This window comes from Hemicordylus capensis, chromosome 2 (genome assembly GCF_027244095.1).
Source record: "Hemicordylus capensis ecotype Gifberg chromosome 2, rHemCap1.1.pri, whole genome shotgun sequence".
Taxonomy (NCBI): Eukaryota; Metazoa; Chordata; class Lepidosauria; order Squamata; family Cordylidae; genus Hemicordylus; species Hemicordylus capensis.
The window spans coordinates 576085-598677 of NC_069658.1; the positions used below are offsets into that span (position 1 = coordinate 576085).

The 22593-nt window shown below is 61.0% G+C and overlaps 1 protein-coding gene across 1 annotated transcript; it reads right to left on the reverse strand.

Annotated features, from left to right (window-relative positions):
* Positions 1-10520: 10520 nt before the first annotated feature.
* Positions 10521-22579, reverse strand: LRPAP1 (LDL receptor related protein associated protein 1). The gene is made up of 8 exons (XM_053300078.1): positions 22320-22579; positions 20072-20219; positions 17319-17443; positions 16280-16400; positions 14991-15152; positions 14152-14234; positions 12923-13099; positions 10521-11079 (listed from the first exon to the last, which is right to left on the reverse strand). Exons 1-8 carry the CDS (start codon positions 22527-22529, stop codon positions 11014-11016), a joined length of 1092 nt encoding a protein of 363 aa, XP_053156053.1. The 5' UTR covers positions 22530-22579; the 3' UTR covers positions 10521-11013.
* Positions 22580-22593: the final 14 nt, after the last annotated feature.

Consider the following 22593-nt stretch of genomic DNA (forward strand, 5'->3'; position numbering starts at 1 on the left):
CCAGGGCCCACGGAGCATCTCCCCACCTGCGCCGGGACACCTGCGGCAGAGGAAGGGGGCAGCTTTCCCTGAGGGCGGCTCACGAGGCCTGAGACGAGAGGCTGATCGCAAGGAGGCCCCCCCCCACCCTGCTGCTGCTGTCCCCCCCCGCCCCATACACGTCAGGTGAGGCTTGCCTGGGAGCCCGTCCAGGGCCAGAAGGACAGTCCTGGGTGCTTCCCTGTCCAGTGCCAAGACGCCCGGGGGCTGAGCACTCCAGGCTGGGCGAGGGGCTTGGGGTGCGGAGGGATTCTGACCCCCGGGTGCCCCAGTGCTGGCTTATGGGGCCTGAGCTGCTGGTGGCGGCAGATGATCCCACCACGAGGCCCGAATGACCATGCTGGGAAGAATGCTGCAGCGGAGGGGCCGCCTGCTGTGAGGGAGGATGGTTGATCTGGAGGGCTGGCTGGGGATACCCGCCGCCCTCTCGGGCCTGCCTCCGGCTGCTCAGGGCTGGGCGGCTGCTCCTTCTCCCTCCGGAGGGGCAGCAGGAGGCCGGCACCACCCACCCTGGCCTGGCTCCACGGACTCCTGGCTCCGAGGGAGGAGCAGATGGAGCCCAAGTGGGCCGTGGGCTGGCAGGCAAGCGCCGCTGCTTCGCGGCTCAGCTGGGGAAGGGCACCCTTCCGTCTGGGCCGGATCCCAGCACGCAGTGCCCCGGCCTTGAAAGGGCCCCATCGACGGCTGCCGCCACTTCGGCTCCCCGGCCTGCCGTTCCTCACGGGACTTTGCCCCTGACCTGGAGGGACACCGTCGCCCTCCCCGTGGAGTGCCGCAGGCAAGACCCAACCTGGAGGAGAGGCTGGCCCCGGGAGGCCACCCCTCCCGCCGGGGAAAGAAGAACGCATGCACTCCTGCTGAGGGGCCAGTCTCCCCGGGAGCAACCTTGGCTGGGGGTTCCGTGTGCCTGTGCGGGGAGCGTACAAGCAGAAGGGGCGCTCACCGGGGCAGGGGGGCAGCAGGGCCCACGCGGGCCGGCAGAGACGAGGGCCCCCGGCCGGCGCTCAGCAGACAAGGAAGGCGACCGGTGGCGGGGATGCGTGATCGGGGCCGGGGAGGACCCGCCGCGCCCTCTCCGACATTCCCTGAGGACGAGCATCAAAGAGCGGAAGCCGCGGGGGCGGCGGGGGCATCGCGGTCTTCCGCATCCCCGCGGGACTTCTCCCACTGCCAGCCCTCCAGATGGCCGCAGAGAGGCCTGTCGCCCGAGGTGCCCTCCCCGCCGGGCCGGACATTCTCTCCAGCCGCGCCTGGTGCCCTTTGCTTGTGGGGCGGCGGACGGGGCGGGCGTGTCCCCAGGGTGGAGGGCGGCGGCGGCGGCGGCGGCGGCTCTCCCTCCGTCTGCTTTCGGGCCGCTGACGGAGCCGCGGCTGCCTGTTGCTGCTGGGAGGCGCCGCGGCGTTCTGCGCCGCGCCTCTGGCTGCCTACCGGAGCCTGCCCTCGGCTGGGGGCCCCCGTGGCGGCCCGCAGAGCTGCACGCAGACGGCTCTCCGCTCTCTCTCGCTTGCTGCTGGGCCGGAGCCGCCGCCGCCCCAGCTCACGCCCCACCGGGCCGCCCTTGGAGGGAAGCCGCCAGGTGCCTGAGGGCCCTTTCCCAGCAGACTCGCGGGGCTGCCCTCGCCCCGTCCCCAGCCGAGGCCCGCGGGAGGAAAGGGCCGGAGGGAGCCGCCCGCAGGCGAGGGCCCAGCGGCAGCGGCAGCAGGGCGCCCCCCGGGGCAGCGGTGGGTTGCGGGGGGAGGAAGAGGCAGGGTCCGGCTTTATTTGGAATGTAGCCAGAGGCGGCCAGCGAGCAAGGCGGGCAGAGAAGACGAGGCGCTCCTCGAGCGGAGCCCCGGGCGGGAGTCGCCGAGGTGCTGCCCTTGGCCGGTTCCGCGGGCTCAGGAGGAAGCCTGTGACCCCTGAGGAAGCCCTGCCCTTGGGCGGCTGCCTCCCCCATTCCCCGGCCTAAGCAAGCTTCCGTGCGCGGGGGGGGGGGCGGTTGGTGTGTCTGGGGGCGCTGCTCTTGGCCTCTCCCTCCCAGCTCAGAGATGCCAGCAAAGAGGCGCGGCCGTCAGAAGGTCCCCTCCGTGCCGCAGGGAGGGAGGGGTGATGGCGGAGGAGCAGAGACTCAGCCCCCCCCCCCCGACACCCGAAGCGGGCAGGAGCAGAGCTGGCATCCTCCAGAGGGCACGAAGAAGGCACCGCAGGGGGCGGGGGGGGGGACTAGCTGGCCTTGCAGTGGCACCTCTAAGCCACCCTAGCCAGTCTGTGGAAGGCAGGCAGGCAGCAGGAGTGGAGCATGCCAGATTCAGTCCTGGGCTGCAGAGGGAAGCAGGGCGGGGGGCGGGCAGGCGGGTCTGAATCTCAGCAGGCATCGCCAGGGCCTCCAGACCTGGCACCAGCAGCCCTTGCCTGTGCCCCTCCCTCGTGCCATCACCCCCCCCCCCCACACACACCCCTTGTGCTGTATGCTGGCCACCGCTGCGGTAGGCCGGGCTGCCTGGATGCTTGTGAGCTCTTGTGTTCGGTTTGCAGAAGTGACTCTGTGCCTGTCTGCCCCCTTGAGGCCTCTGGGTCAAGCAGGGGGTTTATAAAGTGAGATTTTGATACCCTTCAGCTGACAGTTGTGGTCTTCCCTGCTACCCGCACCCACATTTGAAAGGCCTCAGTCACTAGCCTCTCTCTCTCCACCGTGTTGTGCTGCTCTGGTTGAAACCTGTGATGAAATGGCGGTGACTCTATGCTTTCCTGGGATCTACCCTCAGTAGAGAGATGGCTCTGACCCCAAATCTGGGAGCACGCCACTCCTTCAAGGTAGGCTGCCACCAGTTGAAGACTGATCTAAACCATTGACCAGGCTTAGACACGGCTTCAACAACCGAGAACTCTCCGGCTTGGGACTTACAGGCACTGCCCAGCCAGAGTCCACACAACCCAGCTCTAGACAACAAGATTTTATTGTGAAACCACTCAACAGTAGCGAATGACCTTACGAGGCACATGGAAGAGTTTTGCAAGGAAGCCTCCAGAACCTTTTAGACCAGACTGAAGCCACTTCTGAGTATATGAACTTTATTAAGAAAGAGGGGTTGCACACAGAATAAGAAACTGGGGGGGGGATAGGGTGGAACTGGGAGTAAAGAAAGGAATACAGGAATGCAAAAGAAAATACAAAAAGCACTGAGAGAGACTGATTAGCACTGAGTGTGACCTTGCCAGTAGGCAGGGCCTTGGCTGAGAGAGCCTTAATCTCTGCAGCTTCTCCTGTGGCACAGAACACCCATTTGCAGATGGGAAACTGGGCAGGCCTTTGTCCTCGGACTTTAAAGCCATGAGGGAGGGGCTGAGCTGGGCTCAGGCGCTGAGGGTCTCACACCTGTTCAAAGAGCAGGGGGCTAATTGCCTCCCCTCTGGAGTCCTCTCCAGCACAGGAGGTGACTTTGTGTGGCTGCTGGCAAATTTCAGGATCCCTACTGCAAGAGAGCTGGGTTGAGCTTCCAAATCCCAGAGGCCCCTGCTCTGAGAAGGGCACTGCCAAGGATGACGGGGCGTGTCTGAGCTAGGCAGAGCCAGGCGACGGAGGAGGAGGGGGGGGGCCAGGCCGCCGTGGGTTGTGCGTGTGGAGGGCCGCCATGGGTGTCCTCCCCAGCCGTGCCTCCTCCCCGCTTGTCCTCACATACTTTGATTGCAATCATTCCCTTCTGATGCCTTTCCCCACAGGAGGTGCTTATGTATTCCACAGCCAGCCTGGTCTCTTTCCTTCTCCCAACTGCAGGGCAGGCCCAGCCACTCTTGAGCTGCTGGCTGCCGAGCAGGGACTCCAGACACGCTGCCTGCCCAAGCCCAGCGACTGCCCCGGCCCTTCCTTGCAATGGGTGCCAGACCCTGGCGGGCAGCAGGGGCCAAAGCAATGGGACACCTGCCTCCAGCTCCAGCGGCTCCCCTTCCACCTGCCTCTGGTGCCGGGCCCAAGACGGGGATGCTCCCCTCACTGCCCCCGGGGCTTGCCATCCAGACGCTGCCAGTGGAGCTCTGGCCTGGCAGTGCATCCATCCCCCAGGCTCCAAGGGCAACAAGGCCCACCAGGCCGCTGGGCATGCCAGGTCCGTCTTGGGGCAGGCCGTGCACAGCAAGGGGTGAAGGGTGGGCAGCTGCTGTTTCTCCCCCCAGCAGCCCAATGGGAGGAGCTGCTGCTGCTGCCGCCAGCACCCTCTTGCCCAAGCAGTCCCATCTGGCTGCAACCCAGCAGCTCAAAGGGAGGCCAGCAGGCTGGCTGCCGAGAGAGAGGGAAGAAGCCGCGAGGGGTGTGTGTGTGTGGGGGGGGGGGACGGGACAGCTGGCTCTGCCTTGTGACCTCTCAGGCTCTGAGGTGGCCCTTGGAGGCCTTTCTCAGGCCAAAGCCAACGCTCCCACTTGCTGGGAAAAGCAACCCAACAACGGCCACGAGCTGGCCAGGACGCCCCCCCCCCCCAGCCTTTCCGCCTGGACCTGGGTGGAGAGAGGAAGGAGATGGGCGGAGCGCAGCCTCCTCCTGCTTTCTGCCCCACACTTCCTGTGGGGAGAATCTCAGTTGTCACTCACTTCAGAAAAAGAGGGAAAGGGCAGCTTAACTCCCCCAGAGCCAGCAAGCCCCAGCCTCTTGCGACACGGACGGCGGCATTTTAAAGCCGGCTGCAGCAGCAGTTTTCAAAGCAAGGCTCCGGAAAGAGAGACCCCGCTGCTAGCCGGAGGGGCAGGCGGTTAGGCCCCTTCAGTGACCAGGTGGCAGGGGAGGGGTGGGGGTTAGGGTCCGAGGCCAAGGCAGCCGGGGAGTGCCACCGATGAGGCTGGGAGAAGACGCTGGCTCCAGGGTTGCCCTGCCCTGCCCTGCCCTTGCATCCTTCCTGGCCTCAGCCCAGAGTCCCCAGGTCAACCCAGTTCAAGGAAATGGCCCTCATCCCTGAGCCACAAATGGCCTTCCATCGGGTGGAGGGTTCGCTGCTGCCCACTCCGTCCTTCCGAGGTCGCTGTGCATGCTCAACCTGAAGGAAGCCCCCCCCCCAGTGATGTCTCCCTATGCTCAGTCATAGCAGCCAGATGATCATGGCAACATTGTCCCCATAGCAACCAAGTACCTCAGCAGCACTGACATCCCTATAGCAAGCAAATACCCACTGTGCTCCTCTTCCCATGGGGCCCACTGAGTTAACTGGGGCAGCCTAACAGATAAAACACCCAGGACACCACCAGGGGCAGTTGTGGTTACACAGAGCTCTGGGGGAGAAGACTGTTTGGAAACCAGGGCCAGGGGGAGAGGGGCAGTTCACTGGACTGAATCTAGGACTGGCAGGGATTCACTGGATTCTGCCACCATCCACTTTATTTTAATGTGGGACAAACCACTCTCTCCATATAAGATTCGGGGTGGGTGGGGTGGGGGGTGAGATTGGCAAAAACCTCCCTAGAAGGGCTGAGCAGTCCTAGGCCTCCAAAAGTGTGTGACTAAGGCAGACCCAAAACAAAGAGTAGCACACTTCACAAACAAGGGTTTATTAACAGATTAAAGAAAAATAAGAGCACGCAATAAGAACATTTGCTCTTCATAAAGCAGATTGTGAGAGAGAGAGGTTTTCATTAATCATGCAACTCAGATCCAAGCGATACAATAAAGGAAAACAACTCCCCTCACATGTCTAACTGAACTGGTCCCAATCTTATGACTCACAAGCAGGGATCTTCTTCCTGCTGTCTCCCGCCTCCAGGCTGTGGCCTTCCCAATTCCCCAGCAGCTTCTCAGCCAGCTGCTTCCTCAGGGCACTCTTGGGACAGAACAAACCAACAGAACCAAGCTTTCTCTTCTGCTGCTGGTGGCTGTGAGTGTAGTTCCCGCCCAGTCCTCTGGATTGGTCCTTCTGGTGCGATTTTCCCAGGTTTCCCCCCTTATTAGGAAAGGCCCACCCTCCCAGCAGTTGCTCTAACTGAAGCCTGGTCCACCACCCAATCCTTCCCATCACAACACCATCCAACAGGGCCGATGCTGGGAAACAAGAAACCAGCTCCTGCATCTTCATAGATAGGGAGCTGGGCCCTCTTTGCTGGGGGTTGCTGGAGAGCTTGTCAGCCTGGGGCCCACTGAGTCCTTGTTGATTCTGGGTCTGGCGTTCCTCACATAAGTGTGACTGGGGGTGGGAACCAGGTGCAAGGACTGCAGAAAGGGGCAGCCAGTTCATGAGGATCCATCATGATTGGGACCATTAAAAGACACAAGCCCCAGTTCCAGCTCTTCACATGAAAGAAGTCTGGTAAACATGCCTGATCCTAGCCTCCCTCTCCTGCTCAATATCAAGCTGAAAGACCTCAGCAATGTGTGGGCGTCTGGAACTGCATTTGTACAGCCAACAAAATGTATGCAGACTGTAGGAGGTCTTCAGTGCCCACATGGTGCAGAAGTTAAGGTGACCACCTTAACTTGAGCTTTCCACACTTTTTGGCGCATGCATGGGTGAAAACTGTAAGGACGTCTCACCTTAAACTGAATTTTGGGGACATTGAAATAGCTTGCTGGGCATGATCCACAGCGCTACTGTCGATGACCTCTAAAGCATTAGGTGCCTTAGTCTCTGCATATTGGCTGGACACAGGAGAAACAAGCTCGAAGGAAAGGAACTACCCAGCCTGGGTTCCCAGCTGTGGCACATCCAGCTCCTGCTGCCCAGTGAGCTTGCTGAGAGGCCAGGCCCCGCTTCTGCTCAGCCAGCATGGTTGTGGTGGAGTGGCTCCCCAGCTCACCTCCAACGGGGCATGCGGACACACACAGCCACCCGGGAATCTTCCTCCATGGCACGAGAGGCCACCTCTCTCAAAGCAGCCCTTCCAAGTCAGAATCCCAGCTGTTCCCACAAGCAAGCCGCTCTGGCCCTGTCCAGTGGGACTGGGGTTTGTGTCCAGCCTCTTCTCCAGGACATTCTCTCTCCCCTCCAGCCAGAGAGGAACCAGACAGCCATGCTCATGGACAAGCTCCTGGTAGACCCATGAAGGAACCCAGAGGGAGGGAGGGAGCTCACAGGGCACCAGGGTGAGAGACTTAAGTGGTGGTCCAGAATCAAGAGACTGGCCCCCTGGGTGACAACTGCGGCATTTCAAAGGTACTGGGAGTACTGAAAAATGCCCCCTGCACCATGCCAATGGATGCAGCACCAGCTAGCGCCTGCACCCCTCTGAATGCCCCACCCCACAGCTGCTCTGCAGTGATAATGGCCCATCCAAATAGCCAGGAACCTAGAGCAGAGGAAGCTGGGGGCCGTGGGAAGGATCGTCAGAGGCGTCACCCCCCCCCGTCCACCATTGCTGCTGTAACTTTTCTGACCCCCTGAAACACCCACCAAGATGCCTCCTCTTCACCAGAGGGAAACCTCTTGTCTTTCCCACTCCGTCCTTCCAGAGAGTAGGGGTGCTGCGTTCTTCCCTGGGCTGCACACCTGGGCTTTTTTTTGGTCCCCACCAGCCAGTGGATGGAGAGGCACAAGGCGGCAGCCCCTCTCCTAGGTCCCAGCCAGGGCCAGGCCACCCACAGCCACTTCTGGGCCCTGAGGCTTAGGCCGGGCTTGGTGTCCTGAGAAACGGAGCCAAAAAGGGGGTCCCATGGGCAGGATTGACGATCCTGAGCAGGGAGTGCCTGAAAGGAACCAGAGCCCATGAACGGGGGCCGTGAAGTCCAGAGACGGGCTGGCGGGAGGCTGCCAGGGGCTCCGCCTGCTGAGGTCTTGAATGTGACACTTCAGTGTTAGACAAGGTTTGTTCAGAGTCTGCACAAGACTGCTTATCGTTAAGAAGGGAAACCAGAAGGATATGGTTCAAATAAGGCCGTATCACTGAGGCCAGTTGCTTACATTAAGACAAATGTTCAGTGATGAACTTGAGATGGTTGAGTCCAGAGTGAAAACTTCTGAGCCAGCGTGGTGGAGTGGCTAGAGTGCTGGGCTAGGACCGGGGAGACCCGAGTTCAAATCTCCATTCAGCCACGAGACTTGCTGGGTGACTCTGGGCCAGTCACTTCTCCCTCAGCCTAGCCTACTTCACAGGGTTGTTGTGAAAGAGAAACTTAAGTATGGAGTACACTGTTTTGGGCTTCTTGGAGGAAGAGCAGGATCTAAATGTAATAACTACTTTTAACTGTGTCCAACACGGGTATTGCTCTGTAGCCCTCAAGCGATGCCAAGATGCAGAAGGCGGCTGCTTCTCGCTGGATCCGAGTGCCCGTCTCCACCTTCTTTCAAGACATGCTTGTACAGGTGAATGCAGGAGCAGCTTGTCCTAGTGGGGGGGGCAGTTGGGGGCCCCCCCCCTCTCCCAGCAGGAGGCGCTGCATGGTCACTGCATAGCATTGCCTGAGTCCCCACACCCACTTGCTTGGGCTGTTGCTGCTGCTGCTGTGAAGCCCCTTCAGATCCAGGAAGAAGAAGAAAGCAGCCACTCCCCACCCATGAAAGGGACAGATGAAGGTCGTTTTCGTTTGGGACTGGTCATTTATTGCGGGGGGTACTTGTAGCGGCTTTTCAGCCGATGAGACTCCCAAAACGTCTTTGAACAGGGCATACAATCAACAGCAGCAATGCCTTCTTGAAACCATCAAAAAGGCACATTCAGCTTGGGGGGCTCAGGGGCAGGAGGCCCGCCTTGCAAGCAGAAGGTTCTAGATTCCAAAGGACCTCAAGCAGCAAGACCCCCGTCTGCCTGCGACCCTGCAGAGCTGCTGCCAGTCAGTGCCAAGAGTCCCGGGTGAAAGGGATCATGACCCTGACTCAGCAGGCAGCAGTAGCAGCACTGGATTCATGTCTGTATTCAATAAAACAGCAGAGAGCCAAGTGGCTATAAGAGGCCAGGGAAATGAAAAGCTTCTCACCTGCCGCCAAGAATACCTGCTCAGCCCCAGGCAAATTTTCCCGGGTGGGCAGCATTCTGCATCTGAGGCACCACAATGAAGAAGGCACAATGCAAATCCACCCATGTTCCAATCCTGCTTACCAAACGGTGCTGCCTTTCCTGCCGCAGGGCCCTTCTTACGCTCTTTGGCAGCAAAACGGTGCCAAGATCCAGCTTGTAGAAGGCTGAACCCAACTCCCCATAACAGCCTCCGCAGCCTACAGAAGAGCTCTGCATGAGCCCAGCACTGCCCCGCCCCATGTCCTCAGGGGCCCCCCTCCCTGTTGGGGGGTCTCCAGTCCTGCAGTGTAAGCTGGGGGGGGGCTGGCAACACCCCTCTGGCCAGCGCAGCCCCGCTTCTTCAGGGCAGCCACAGAGCTCTTCTTTCCAAGCCCAGCGGGTTGCCCAGAGCGAAGGGGCCCTCAGGGGCAGCCGGGCCCCCAGGCTCCCGCAAGGCAGCCCAGACACAGAGTCTGCCAGAATGGAGGACGCCTCCTTTGGCACCATCCCCAACGAGGCTGACCTAGGTGCAGGCCCGCTCCCTTCCTCTGTCCTGATGGTAAGCCCCCTGGGCCAGGGACTGACCCTCTCATTCTTTGCAAGCCTTTCCCCACAGCGGGGCCGTGCCTTGATCCGCCTGGGCGGCTTCCCTTCCTGCTTGTTCCAAGCTACGGAGCAACTGGGGCTCACTCGGGCAAGCAGCAAGGGGGGGGCTCCTGGGCAGCTCCCCCAATGCCCCACCTGGAAGCTCAGCAGAGGGGCAAGCTACCCAGGGAGTATTTCTCCCCCCTCCTAGGGAGGACCGAGATGCTGACGCCCCAGCCGACCACCTGAGAGCACCGCCCTTGGCCCCCCCCTCCCCACGAACCAGGGCAGAGGACTAAAGCCTGCGGGGGGGGGGGGGCGAGGGAAGCAGCACCCCAATGGAGTCTGAAGTTGGCCATTCCAAATCCACTTCTGAACCTGGCGCGGCAAGCATCCGTGGCGACGCAGCTTCCCATCCGAGAGCCCTGGACGTCCCGGCCACAACTCCTGCGCTAGCCGCTGGGCTCGGGGTGGGGCAGAAAGCCAGAGCCAAGGGAGGGCGGGAAGCCTCCCAGCCAGACCCTGGTGACGAGGCAACCCAGACACCAATGCAGAGCTTCACCACTGCCTGAGCCCAGAGAAAGAGCACACTGTGCTTCCACGTCCACAATGCTGAAAACAGAAGTGTGAAGTGCCACATCATTCACTTCTCTCAACCACGCCGGAGCTGGCCCTGCGGATTGCAGAGGGGCCCCAGCCCTGGCTCAGCCTGCAGAGCGGAACCCACAGGCACCTGTGCATCTGCAAGCCACACCCGCCCGGCTCCCCCAGCCCGCCTCTTTGCTCAGAGGGTGGGCAACATCTCCGCTTTCAAGTGTGTTTTCTTCTGGGATTGCAGACTGAGCCCATATCGACCCATCAGGCCAAGAGTTCCAGAGAAGCCTGGCCCTTTCTCCCAGGGAGACCCTGTGCACGGCACTTGGCGGATCCCCACCTGCATAGCGTGACAGGAACCCCCCCCAGCACAGCAAAGCGGCAGGAATGGAAACTAGTCCGGGGGTGGGGGTGGGGCAACATCTCTTTCAAGTGTGTTTTATTTATTTATTAAACAACACGCGACAGAAAGACGCAGCACTAACGGGCAAGCAGGAGAGTCGCTCTGCGTGGTCCCTGGCCCCATGCCGCCTTCCTCCCCCCAGCCAGACCCCTTCCTGCCAGCCCTGGCTGGTCCTCCCTGGGCCCGTGGCCACTTCGCAAGCCTCAGTGGAAAGTGGGGACCATCACCATGAGAAACCTTTGTTTGCGTGCCGGAAGAGGCTCTTTCTCGCAACCCCTTTGTCCTGAACCCAGTGTCACTTTGAGGCAGGCATCAGGACAAGAGGCAGGGAGCTGGGCGGCATCAGCACTTCTAGACCTAGCAATACGTGACCAGGAGAGGGGCGAAAAGGCTCCTCCAAGGAAAGGAGGGCTCCTCCCCGCCTGCTTCTGAAGTGAGGCACAGGCATCTCACGGCCTACCCAGAGCGGCATTTTGGGCAGCGCACCGATGCCCCCGGCTGGCCACGTCGTTTCAGAGTTCATTGTGTGGAAGGCCTCTGGAGATCCTGCCCGAGAGGTCCTGCAGGTGCTTCTTGACCTGAGAAGACAGAGAGGCGCCGTTTCCTAAGCAAGGGGGCTGAGCTCAAGCAGGCCCCTCTGGGGCGCCACCCACAGGGCCGCCATCCTGCAGGAACCTCCCCCCACCGCAGCTCTGAAGCTCCACCCAGACCTTCCCACCAAGGGCACAGTGAATACATGGGGGGCGGGGGCACCTGCTAGCCCCACCCTCTGACCTCCAGGCTTCAGTGGGTGGTCTGAACGGGGCTTCTCCCCATGCACTGCCCCCTAAGCATGCTCCGGACCCCCACTCTCCACCCCCGATGCCGGTGTCTGGCCATTGATGGAACCCGACCCCTGGGCTAGGTGGCCTTGGCCTCACCCCGCAGGGCAAATCCAGCCCTCTTGCTCACCAGCATCCCCTCTAACAGGGATTCCCAGATGTGGCTGGCTACAGCTCCCAGAATCCCCCGCTGCAACGGCCTTTGCTTGGGGATTCTGGGAGTTGCAGTCCACAGCATCTGGGAATCCCAGTCGGGGGAGGACTGCTGCTCACTCTGCCCAAGGAGGAGTCAGCCTGGCCCAAGGGAAAACAGACTCGGGGTGCTGCCCCCCCCCCCAGGTACCCCTAGGGCCCCTGTCTGGATGACAGAGATGGGGGGGGAGGGAGGGGAGGGGCCGCCTGCCGAGCTCCAGCTCCCTAGACGGGCAGGCAGGAGCAGAGCAGCTCCCCAGGCAAGACCGGCAGCTCCAGGGTCTGAGGGAGGCAGCTGCAGCCTCTGCTGGGGGGGGGGCAGCGACACCCATGGGGGTGCCGGCCCCCCAGCGCCCTTCCTCCTGGGCTGCCCCCCTGGCTGGCCAGCCCCTGCTTTGGACGGAGTGCTGTGGCCAGAGCCCGCTTCTGCCAGGCAGGTCCCTGCCCAGAACTGCACTCTGGAGCAGCAGGGCCGGGGGGGGGGGAGATCGTGCGCATGTCCACCGCAGGGAGGGAGAGGCACCGCCCCGCCCTGAGTGGCTGCACAGGCGCCAGCCCTGCCCAACGGGCCCCTTCAGCCCCCCTCCTCCCCCACCTGCTCCACATGGTCCTGACTCCCCACACTGAGTGTGATTCCGCCTGGGGGACTCAGTGGGCCCCGATTCTGGGCCAGGCCTTTCCCACCCACTCCCTGGGAAGGGACAGAAGAGACATGCTGTTTTTGAAAAACAGGAACTCCACCACCCTCCAACGATGACGCCTCCTCACCCCGCAGCCACAACCCTTTCTGCTCCAGAGGGGAGGAAGACGGAGGGCCATGCTGGGCCCTTGCAGGGAGCAGACGGGGAGGAGGGGGGCTGAGGGTTGGGGGGGGCAACCCTTCTCTTCCTTCCGCCACGAGAGGTCGCTCTTTCCCCACATTTCAAACACGCAGCCACATTCCTAGCCCAGGAGACAGACCCCCGGCCAGCTCACCCGCCCTCCCACAGAGCTTGGGGCGGGTCTGCTCTCAGCCTTGCTGCCCTTGCACATGCTGGGGTGCACCCCCCCACACACACACCCTTTTCACAGGCAGCAGAATGGGAGGAGGCATTTGGGGGAGTTCCTGGGGGCACGGGGGGGGGCTGCCTTCTGGTGCTGCTCCCAACAGCTGCCAGTGGGAGGCCGTTTCTCTCATCACCTGGAACGAGGATCCCAGAGTGGCCACTCCGAGAAGCCAGAAGGAGCCGCTCCGGGCAAGTGGCCACAGCCGCCAAGAGACACCAGAGCTGCTCTTCTGCTACCCGCAGGGGCCGGGCCTGAGCAGCCTCAAACGCTCCACCGCTCAGCAAAGGTGGCAAAGAGACGCGCCTCACGCACTCGAGGGCAGACATGCCAGCAGCTGCAGAGGGCTCCCCCGCCCGCACACCTTGTAGCCCAGCTCTTTCGTCTTCTCTTCCAGCACGGCGTATTTCTCCTGGTTCCTGTGGAGGTGCTCCTTGTCGCCGGTCCCCTCCACATGCTTCAACTTCTGGTGCGAGATCTCCAGCTGCTTCTGGTAATGATGGTGCTTTTCCACTTTGGCTTCAAAGTGCTTCAGCTCTTCCTAGGACAGGACACGCTGGCTCAAGGGCCTCCGCTCAGCCTGCAGTAGGGGTGTGCACGGAACCGCGGAGCTGCGGTCCGGCACTGGGGTGGGGGGTTCCATTAAGGGCGGGGGGGGGGCTTTACTTATCCCTCCCGCATTTTCCCAACTCCAGCGCCGTAGTTACTGTAAAAATCCGGCAGCAGGATACCTCCCTGCCGCCCCCTTGAAGCCCCCTGCCGCCCTCTTCAATCTCGCCCCCACAGAACATCTCCTTGCTGCCCGCTTCAATCTCCGGATCATGGCTCCTTCGTGGTAAACAGTCGGGCGGCAGGATACCTCCCTGCCGCCCCCTTGAAGCCCCCTGCCGCCCCCTTCAATCTCGCCCCCACCACTCGCTCGCGGCAGGGAGATGTCCTGTGGGGGGCCAGATTGAAGGGGGCGGCAGGGAGGTATCCTGCCGCCCAATTGTTTACCACAGAGGAGCCATGATCTGGAGATTGAAGCGGGCAGCAAGGAGGGATCCTGCCGCCGGATTTTTACAGTAACTACGGCGCTGGAGTTGGGAAAACGCGGGAGGGGTAAGTAAAGCCCCCCTGCCCTTAATGGAACCCCCCACCCTAACCCTTCCAAATCCGAACCGCCCTGCGTCCAGACCAGTCTGGAGGCCAGTAGAAAGGCCTCCGAACCGGTCCGTGCACATCCCTAGCCTGCAGCAGCCGCCGCCGCCGCCACCCCTTGCCATGCAAGCCAGATCCTTCATACCCTCCCAGCACCCACAGACCACCCGGGGCCCCGACACCTCCCAGACCAGAAGCCAGGCTGCTTTGTCCTATTCGGTGAGGAAACCATCCAGATGGTGGGATGCAGGGTGGGCAAGTGTTACAAGGACATTCCGTCTATGTGAGGAGGCTCCCGATTGGACGCCCAGCGCTCAGCACGCCCCCCACCCCCCCAGCAGTGACCCACGAGAGTCTGCCTCCTCCGGACAGGACGGTGATGAGAAAATGGAGACAATCAACTTTCAGCTTGGAAAGAAGTCGGGGGGGACACCTTGGTTGAAGCCAACTTACCCGCAGCGACTCCAGCTCCCTCTCTGTGAAATTGGCTGATTTCGCCAGGTCCCACAAATCGATCACTCGGGGCTCCTCAAATTCTGCAGGGACAAAGACGATGCATTGCCACTGTCAAAATGCAAACCTGATGTACGTCCCTTGGGTCTGCTCAAGGGGCGTCCAGGTGCAGCCTTGCAGGTGGCTGGGAACCGTCCTCCTGCACGGCCCTCCAGCGAGGAACCTGAGCTGGGCAGCAGTTCTGCTCACCTCTTCAAGAGTTGTTCGGGGGGGCACACCGGGGGGCACCTGAAGGGAGCTCAAGGGCTGCCTTGGCAAGAGCAAGGCAGACAGGAGAGAAGCCTCCCAGCCCGGCAGCTTGGAACTGCCCCTCCCTCCCCGTTGCTCTGCTCTCTGCATGTGCAGGAAAGGGAGGAGACCTCTGACTAAGAGGTGGAGCACCCTTTGGCCCCTCCTCTCTCTTCCTGGCTACTAGCTGAGCTGTCCAGGAATCCTGATGATATATCATCTTGCACACCTTTTTTTTTTTTTAAAGAAAGGCAGTCTATAAAAGTGGAGAGATGACTCTTCCCCGCCCACTCCAGAGGTGGCCGCACCATCGTTTTGTATCAGGGCATGACAATACTAGCCTTCCCAGTCTCATCCCCCTTCCTAAAGACCCCGAGCATGGAACTGGACAGCAAAGACCCGGCTTCCTCCGAGTCACACTGGACTGTGGGCTCCCCGAACAAGAGTCGACAGGGCTGTGGGTCTGCTGAGGAGGGTCCCACCCGGATCCCACCCACAAGTAGCCACTCTGCAAACACGAGCAGGCCACAGGAGGGGTGGGGGCGCCCTACCGCTGGTGGGGTCGTAGCCCTGGTGACTGACTCGGCGCAGGCGCTCAAAGCCCTGCTTGATGCTGTGCAGCTTCTCTTTCAGCTCCGAGTGCTTCTGGTGCAGCTGCTCCTCCTTGAGCAGGCTTCCTTCTTCCACTGAGCTGATCGCATTTTTATGGGAGTCTGCGGCAAAACACACACACAGGTCAGAGCCAGCCCTGGCACTTCGGGGGGGGGGGGGGGCATGGTTTCCAGACAGCAAAGAAGACTGGAGTCAATGATTGCAAAAAGAGACACCCTCCCCCCCACCCCGAGTTGACACCAGAAGAAAAACAGCCTCGACAAACAGAGAGGTGTGACCCCCGCCCCGCCCCGCCCCCAAGCCCTGCCTGAACCTGGCAGAAAGGAGATTTGCAAAGAAAAAGGCCAACAGCAGGAGGAGGTCCGAGGACAGCCAGGGGCTGCCAGGGGCTCACCGGCCAGCAGCACTAAGCCCGGTGGGGAAGCAGCCGGCTCAGAGGTCTGTGCAGCCGGGACGGGCTGAAGAGGGGAGCGGACGCTCCAGCTGTCCGGAGGCTCCCCTGCACACGCCCATCACCGAGGGATGCCCTTCGTACACCTCGCAAGCCAGCCGGCTCAAGGCAGCTCCCCGCACTGATGGGGCTCAGTGCATTCAGAGGTCAGTGCAACATAGAGGGGCCCAGCGTCACTCCCGCACCATGCAAGCGATGAAGACCGGGCCAGCCTTGCCTATTCTGCTGGCTTCACAAAGGAGGCTCCAGGCACCCCCACCTGGCCTTGGTCTTTCAGCAAAACACTGGGCTGGGGAGGGACACGGCCAGGCAGAAATCCAACAGGTATGGCATCTCCAATGACGTGCTAGAGACACATGTGATGAACCTCTGCCTAACGCAGATGCCAAGCCTCTATACAAAGCAAATAACACCCACCCCCAAAAAACTTTTCTGAGCAGAAGGGTCCTAGCCAGTGCTGGAGTGCTTCCGATGAGCGAGGCCGGGCTGGCCCACTGCCCCTTCCCTCCTCACAGCAGCTTGCGCAATGTTGTACGGGCACAACAACGCCCTCCCCGGCCACAAGCTCTGGCTTCCTCCTGCAGAGCCTCTTCCGATGTCGCTGTCGACAGGATGAGAGCCCCCCCCGCCCGAGCAGGCAAGAGCAGCAACCCAAGCCTGGGGCTGGGATTCATTCAAGATCTGCCAGGGAAACGGCACCTCCGCGATGCCCCCACATCCCTCGACCTGCTCGCCCCGCCCCGCAAGCCCCTCAGGCAGAGACAGCCAGCCCAGTACCTTCTGTCCGACTCACGGTCTCTAGCAGGAGATTGTAGTCATGGACCTTCTCCTTGTGGTGTTTGAACTCCCTCCACAGCTTGTCCAGCTCGTCCTCCGAAAACTTCCCTGAGGTTTTGGCCTTGAAGACAGATCCATGGATGAGCCAGGGGACACTGGCCAAGTGGCGCTGCCTTGGGGCAGGGGCCTCACGCGGGCTGAACAGCCCCTTTGGGAAGGTGCCGGCTGCAGTGGGCACGAGGTGTCCTTCAATCAGCTCTTTTGCTCCTAACAAACCTACTCCTGGTCTTACAACTCACTCTGGCTATCCAGCTGTTCTTGGGAGGATCACAGGGGCCCCCAGGGTCAACGGTCAACGGCCTTTTCAACAGCAAGCAAATGCAGCCAGAGAACCCAGACAAGCACCCCACAACCCAGGGAAGAGGGCAGGCCCTCGGGAGGAAGGGCAACGCCCCCGCTTCTCCCGACTACAACAGTGCGCTCCGTCATCAGCTGCATCTGTGGCAACAAGGCCCATGGGCCAAGCACCACAGGCTAGGCCTTGGGAGCAGCAGGCCAGACATTCTTTCCTGCCTGTGCTTCTATCTTGGAACATCTAGGAAGTGGTGTAGAGAGAAAGGGAGGGGGGGAGGAGGAACAAACAGTATCCTGTTCAGGGAAATGGGGGCTGCCACTCAGTGGTGGAGCATCTGCTTGGCATGCAGAAGGTCCCGGGCTCAACGCCTGGCAGCATCTCCAGGCAAGGCTCAGCTGGGAGAGACTCCTCCTGCCTAGAACCCTGGAGAGCCGCTGCCAGTCAGTGTAGACCATCCTGAGCCAGACGGCCCCCCAGCGTCTGACTGGCGACAGGCAGACCCCCCTGCTCCTCAGCTGCGCAGGGCTGTTTCCTTTCTAGCCTCTGCAGGCGGAGGCAGAAGGGCTGAGAGGGAGAACGGCTCCGGTCCCAACGCTCCTCGGAGGAGGAATCAAGAAGCAGCACCCAGAGAAGCCGCACCCCAGCAACGGCGGCTCCAACCCCTCTCTGAGAAACCAGACACACCTTGTTCCAGAGCTTCTCCAGGCGGGGGTCATCAAGCACATCATCTTCCAGACCGTCTTTGATGTAGTTTGTGCTGCCCAGCGGAGCGTCTCTCTTTCCGTCCATTCCATATTTAGCCATAATGACTGGAGGGAAAAGAGAAGCAAGAACCAGCCATGCCAGCCACTCTTTGGCCCTGGCCCACAACTCTGCCTCTGCCCTCCAGGACTCCAGACCAGGAAGGAAGACTGAAGATCCACCCATCTTCCTTCCGCGGTGGATCCACCAGCGGGCCACCGCGGGCCTCCTGCTTGCCTGTGGGCATCCAGTTGGCCAATGCGAGAGGCAGACGTGAAAACCGAGCAGACCTTGCTTGGACTCAGCAAGGAGAACAAGTCCAGGACCACTGGATACCAGTTAGATTAAGACCACTCTCTTGCCTGGGAGAGGCATAACATGCTTGATGTGAACGGCCCCGAGCCCTTCCGGGGTGGGCGGCATGCAAGCCAAACCAACCAACCACCACCTGTCGATGGACCGGGGGTGGGAGGGCTGAAAAAACAGCAGCAGATGACCACACAAGCCTGGTTGCTGCCCCCCCCCCACCGCTCCTCAATGTGGGTGGGGGGAATACTTTGAGCCCTGCCGTCTGCGGCCGTTCTGCTTCTAGCACCAGACTCCCCTCCTCTGACTCCCCCTTCTTAGACTGAGAGGCAGGCGAGGACCCTAAACAGGATGCGGCTTTCGGGCAGGATGCCACCCTGGCCGCCTGGGGAGCCAACCCACCGCTTTATACTCCAATGGGCCCAGGAGCCCAGCAAGAGGCAGAACGGAGGCTCGGGACACCAAGGGTCACTGCTGCTTGGAGAAACCCAAGTGGGGTGAGCGGAACTCAGAGGCATCCCGGGCTCGGAGCCCTGAAGTGTCGTTGGTGCATGTGGCATCTCGCAAAGGAGGAGGGAAGAGAGCCCTGCAGGTGGACAGACTAGCGACCGACTCAGGGGAGGAGGGGTGGGGGAAACGGAGGAGGAGTCTGCCAGGGGCTCAGCCACGTGCGGATGGAGACTCAGGCATTTTGCCTCCGGCTTCCTGGGAAAGGAGGGCTACGGAAAAGGATATGTCAGAAAAGCAAGCCAGGAAGCAAGAGAGGAGGATCCCGGGGAGAAGAGGAGGAGAGGTCTGAAGGAGCAGGAGAGGAGCAAAGATCACAGGCAGGAATGTCATGGGATATGAGAGAGGGAGGATCGTGGCCACGGAGGGCTCTGAAGGAAAGGGCAAGATCCTGGGAGTGGGCGGGAAGCCAGTGTGGAGGGACCCAGTGTGGTCGCTGCGCTGAGAGAAGCGAAGGATTTGGGCAGCAGAGTGCTGGGCGGAGGCAAGCTGATGTGAGGCAAGAGAGGAGAAGGTCGCCAGAGGAAGGGCCATGTTCTGGTGAAGGGAGAAGCGGCATCACTGGGCTGCCGACTGCATATGAGGAAAAGGGGGGCGGGGGCGTTCGTGCCTGCCCAACACGGTGACTCTGTCAAGGCAGGAGAGGGGAGAGGAGAGGTGGGCACTTTGGTCTTGGGCATGTTGAGCCTGAGATGGTGATGGAGCCGACATGTGGGGCTGGACGGAGGGAGACGCCTCTGGGGCGGAGAGGCAGAGCTGGGTGTGTAGAGGAGGTACGTGGCCATGCCAAGGAACTCCAACACAGGTCAGAGCCGGGAAAACTGCACAACCCCTGGCAGTCTGCATTCGTGATCCAGGCGGGAATTCCTTTGTGACAGAATGATCTAGAGGAACAGAAGCTGCTCTCATGGGGTCTCGGAGCTATCATGAGGACCAACCCTTTAGTGTCGACTCAATATGCAGCAGCTGTGAAAGAGACCAATTCCATGCTAGGGATCAGCAGGAAAGGGATTGGAAATAAAACGGCTAATATTATAATGCCCTTATAAAAAACGATGGTGCAGCCACACCTGGAGTACTGCGTACAATTCTGGTCACCACATCTAAAGAAGGACATTGCAGAACTGGAAAAGGTGCACAAGAGGGCAACCAAGATGATCAGGGGCCTAGAACACCTTCCTTATGAGGCAAGGCTACAGAATCTGGGGCTATTTAGTTTAGAAAAAAGATGACTGTGGGAAGACATGAGAGAGGTCTATAAAATCATGCATAGTGTGGAGAAAGTGGATAGATAGAGATTCTTCTCCCTCTCACATAACAGGGGTCATCCCATGAAACTGATTGCCAGGAAATTTGGGAATGGCAAATGGAAGTACTTTTTCACACAATGCATAACGAACTTGCGGAATTCTCTGCCATGAGATGTGGTGACAGCCAACAACCTGGATGGCTTTAAGAGGGGTTTGGATAACTTCCTGGAGGAGAGGTCTTTCAATGGCTACTAGTCTGAGGGCTATAGGCCACCTCCAGCTTCAGAGGCAGGATGCATCTGAGTCCCAGTTGCAGGGGAGTAACAGCAGGAGACGAGAGGGCAGGCCCTCAACTCCTGCCTGTGGCTTCCAGCAGCATCTGGTGGGCCACTGTGTGAAACAGGATGCTGGACTAGATGGGCCTCCTTGGGCCTGACCCAGCAGGGCTGTTGCCACAAACCAGGTCATAACTATCACAAACCTTTACTACAAAGCAGCACGTCTGGTGGTGTTGCAAAGTTGGGGCCCACACTTCTGAGAGGAAGCACAAAACTGACTGTTTTTCTAAACCGCTTTAAATTCCAGCCACTCAGCTTTGCCAAGGGCAATCCATTTCAGTGTGTCCTCCTTTACCGTTCAGATTGCGTCGGAGTTTGGCTTCTTTTTCTCCATCTTCGTCCAGCCCTTCGGCCTTCAGTTTTTTCCAGCTCAGTTCGTCCTTTTCTTGGATTCTGAGATCACTGTGGAGCTCTGCCAGTTTAACAGCAGAGAGATGAAGTTGCTAAGAAAGGGGGAGACGCACATCAGCGACACCAGGAATGATAATACTGACATTGTGCCTGATGGGACCTGGCAGGGAGCACGTTACTTAACAACGGGAGGGAAGCAGAGAGCGCAGCCGGTCGGCTCAAGGGACCGAGGGAGCTGAATCTGAAAGGAGGGGCAGCCAACAGTTGCCCGATGAGACGGTGTGTGCCCCCCCAGCTGCAAGAGCCCCCCCCACTGCCCTTCATCCTGAATTCACTTGGATTGTGTGCTCCCCACCCCCCACCCCAATGCTCCCCTCGGAGCCAGCCAGACTCATCCTTCTACAGCACAAGATGCTTTATGGCCACCAGGTGCTGTGATCACCACCTGCCTGCCTACCAGCCTGCGATCTCCTCCCCAGATGACAAGAGGCGCACTAATGCTGGAATGCTCTCCCGTGGCTTATCACCAGCAGGGGACAGCAGCCACGGAGTGCCATGGAAGCTCAGCCTGGGAGCTGCACAAAGAGGAACTGGGCAGCCATGCCAGCCGCGGGACAAGGCCGCGTGGAGTCGATTTTCAGCCTCGGGTGTGAACGTGGCCTTGGAAGAAACGCTGCATGGAGCCCAGAGATGTGCAACACACTCCAGTGGAAAAACAGATCATGCAACGGTTCCGCTCCTGAAGTCTGAACCTGGCCAAACGGCTGAGGGATTTCCCCTCCACTTACCCACAGTCCTGGTTTCAGACCAACTCCCAGGCCAGGGGCCAAGGGCGGAACGCCGCAGAATCTGGGCAGACCAACAAAGCTGCAACGTGCTGCCCAGCGCACCTTGGGGAACAGGGCTCGGGAGGGTCTTTCTAGGGCTTCAGGAGGGGCCCAGCGGTGGCTTTACTTAGTCATTCATTAATCTGCACACCGCCCCATCCCCAAAGGCTCTGGGCTGATGTGGGCAGGAGGGATATTGGCATTCCCGCTCCGAGGAGGAGGAGGAGGAGACGACGCTGGACGCTGACTGACCCACAGCCCCCTCCCAGCCTCCATCATGACTCGGGCCAGCTCAGAGGTGGACAAGCACGGTGGCCATTTGTTCCGCCGCTTGGCACCATGAGGTGGTGGGCCAGATGTCCCAGCGGCGGCAGCAGGGCCACCCTGGCAAGCCTGGATTCTGGCAGGGATCATGGAAGCTATTCCATGTGGCCAACCATTAACGAAGGCAGGTTAATATTAAGTCGCCGTCTGTGGTGGCGACTGATTAGGTGTTAAAGGACAGCATTGCTGGTCAGCGATTGGGGGAGGGATCTACAGTCAGGGAATCTCACAGCGATGGAGATGTGACTGCCCCACACAAAGGGGGCTGTTCGATGCCCTTGGGGACACCGGAGAGCAAGCCACACCTGATCAGGCAGCAGGCTATTCATGGGGGAGGGATTGTGCCAGGACTGCCTTGTGCGCTGCAGGGCCCAGGGAGGGGGTGGGGGTGGGGGAGAGAAGCGCACGGCCAGACACCCACGTTTCACAGCCATAGTGGCACCTCTGCAAAGTCCGGCCTCTTCACGGCTACGGTGCCTCTTTAGGGGTGCAGCTCAACCGCAACCCGTGAACATCACAAGGCTCTTCCAGTGTCCTGCCAGGAGAGGTGTTGAGCGATGGACAACCAGCCTTGTCCAGCCGGCCCAGTTTTAAAGCTGGGCGGGGCCTTGGAAGTCAGCTCAGTTGCGGGAACGGCTCCAGCACCCCTGGTGAACGGCCGCCCAGCCTCCGTCCGCAGGCTGGACGTGCCCCGCTCGCCCCACCGCGCCTGCCCCTCGTAGGGCGCGCTTGGCTCCCAGACCCGCGGCCACCAGCCGGGCTGCCGCCCTCCTCCGGCCCTGCTTCAGAGGCCGGCCCAGAGCTGGACGCCCAATGCCGCGGGAGGCCTGACCAGCAGCAGCGGCGGCGACGCCTCTGCTAAGGCAGCCCAGCAGGATGGCATTGGCGTTTGCAGCCGCTGCGCCACACGGCCGGCTGAGGGCCCGCGGGGGGGGGGGGCGCCCACGTGTCCTCTTCCCCCTCCTCCGTCCTGCCCTCCCCCCCCCGCCCGCCCCGGGGGCCCTGCTGCCTCTGCCGCCGCCTGCTGGGCCGGGGACTCACCCGCTGCGCCTTCTCCCAGACCTGGTTCAGGCGCACCAGGGGGAACTCGGCGGCCGGCCGGGCCGAGGGAGGAGGAGAAGCCGCCGCCGCCGCCGCCGCCTCCTCCTCGTTGGCCGCCCGCGAGTACTTGCCGCCCGCCTGGCCCGAGACGGCCGCCGCCAGCAGCAGGAGCGCGAGGAGGGGGGCCGCCGCCCCGCTGAGCGCCCGCATCTCGCTCTGGCAGCTCCTCGGGACCGAGGAGGGAGGAAGACTGGCTGCTGCGGAGCGCAAGCGC

Bases quoted from the DNA above. Each gene is read 5' to 3' on its own strand.
- LRPAP1 (XM_053300078.1), bottom strand. From the start codon at position 22,529: ATGCGGGCGCTCAGCGGGGCGGCGGCCCCCCTCCTCGCGCTCCTGCTG. The intron at 20,220-22,319 runs GTGAGTCCCCGG...CCCCTTTCTTAG, and splicing joins TCTGGGAGAAGGCGCAGCGG to CAACTTCATCTCTCTGCTGT. The intron at 16,401-17,318 runs GTGTGTCTGGTT...TCTGTCTTCAAG, and splicing joins TGGAGAAGCTCTGGAACAAG to GCCAAAACCTCAGGGAAGTT.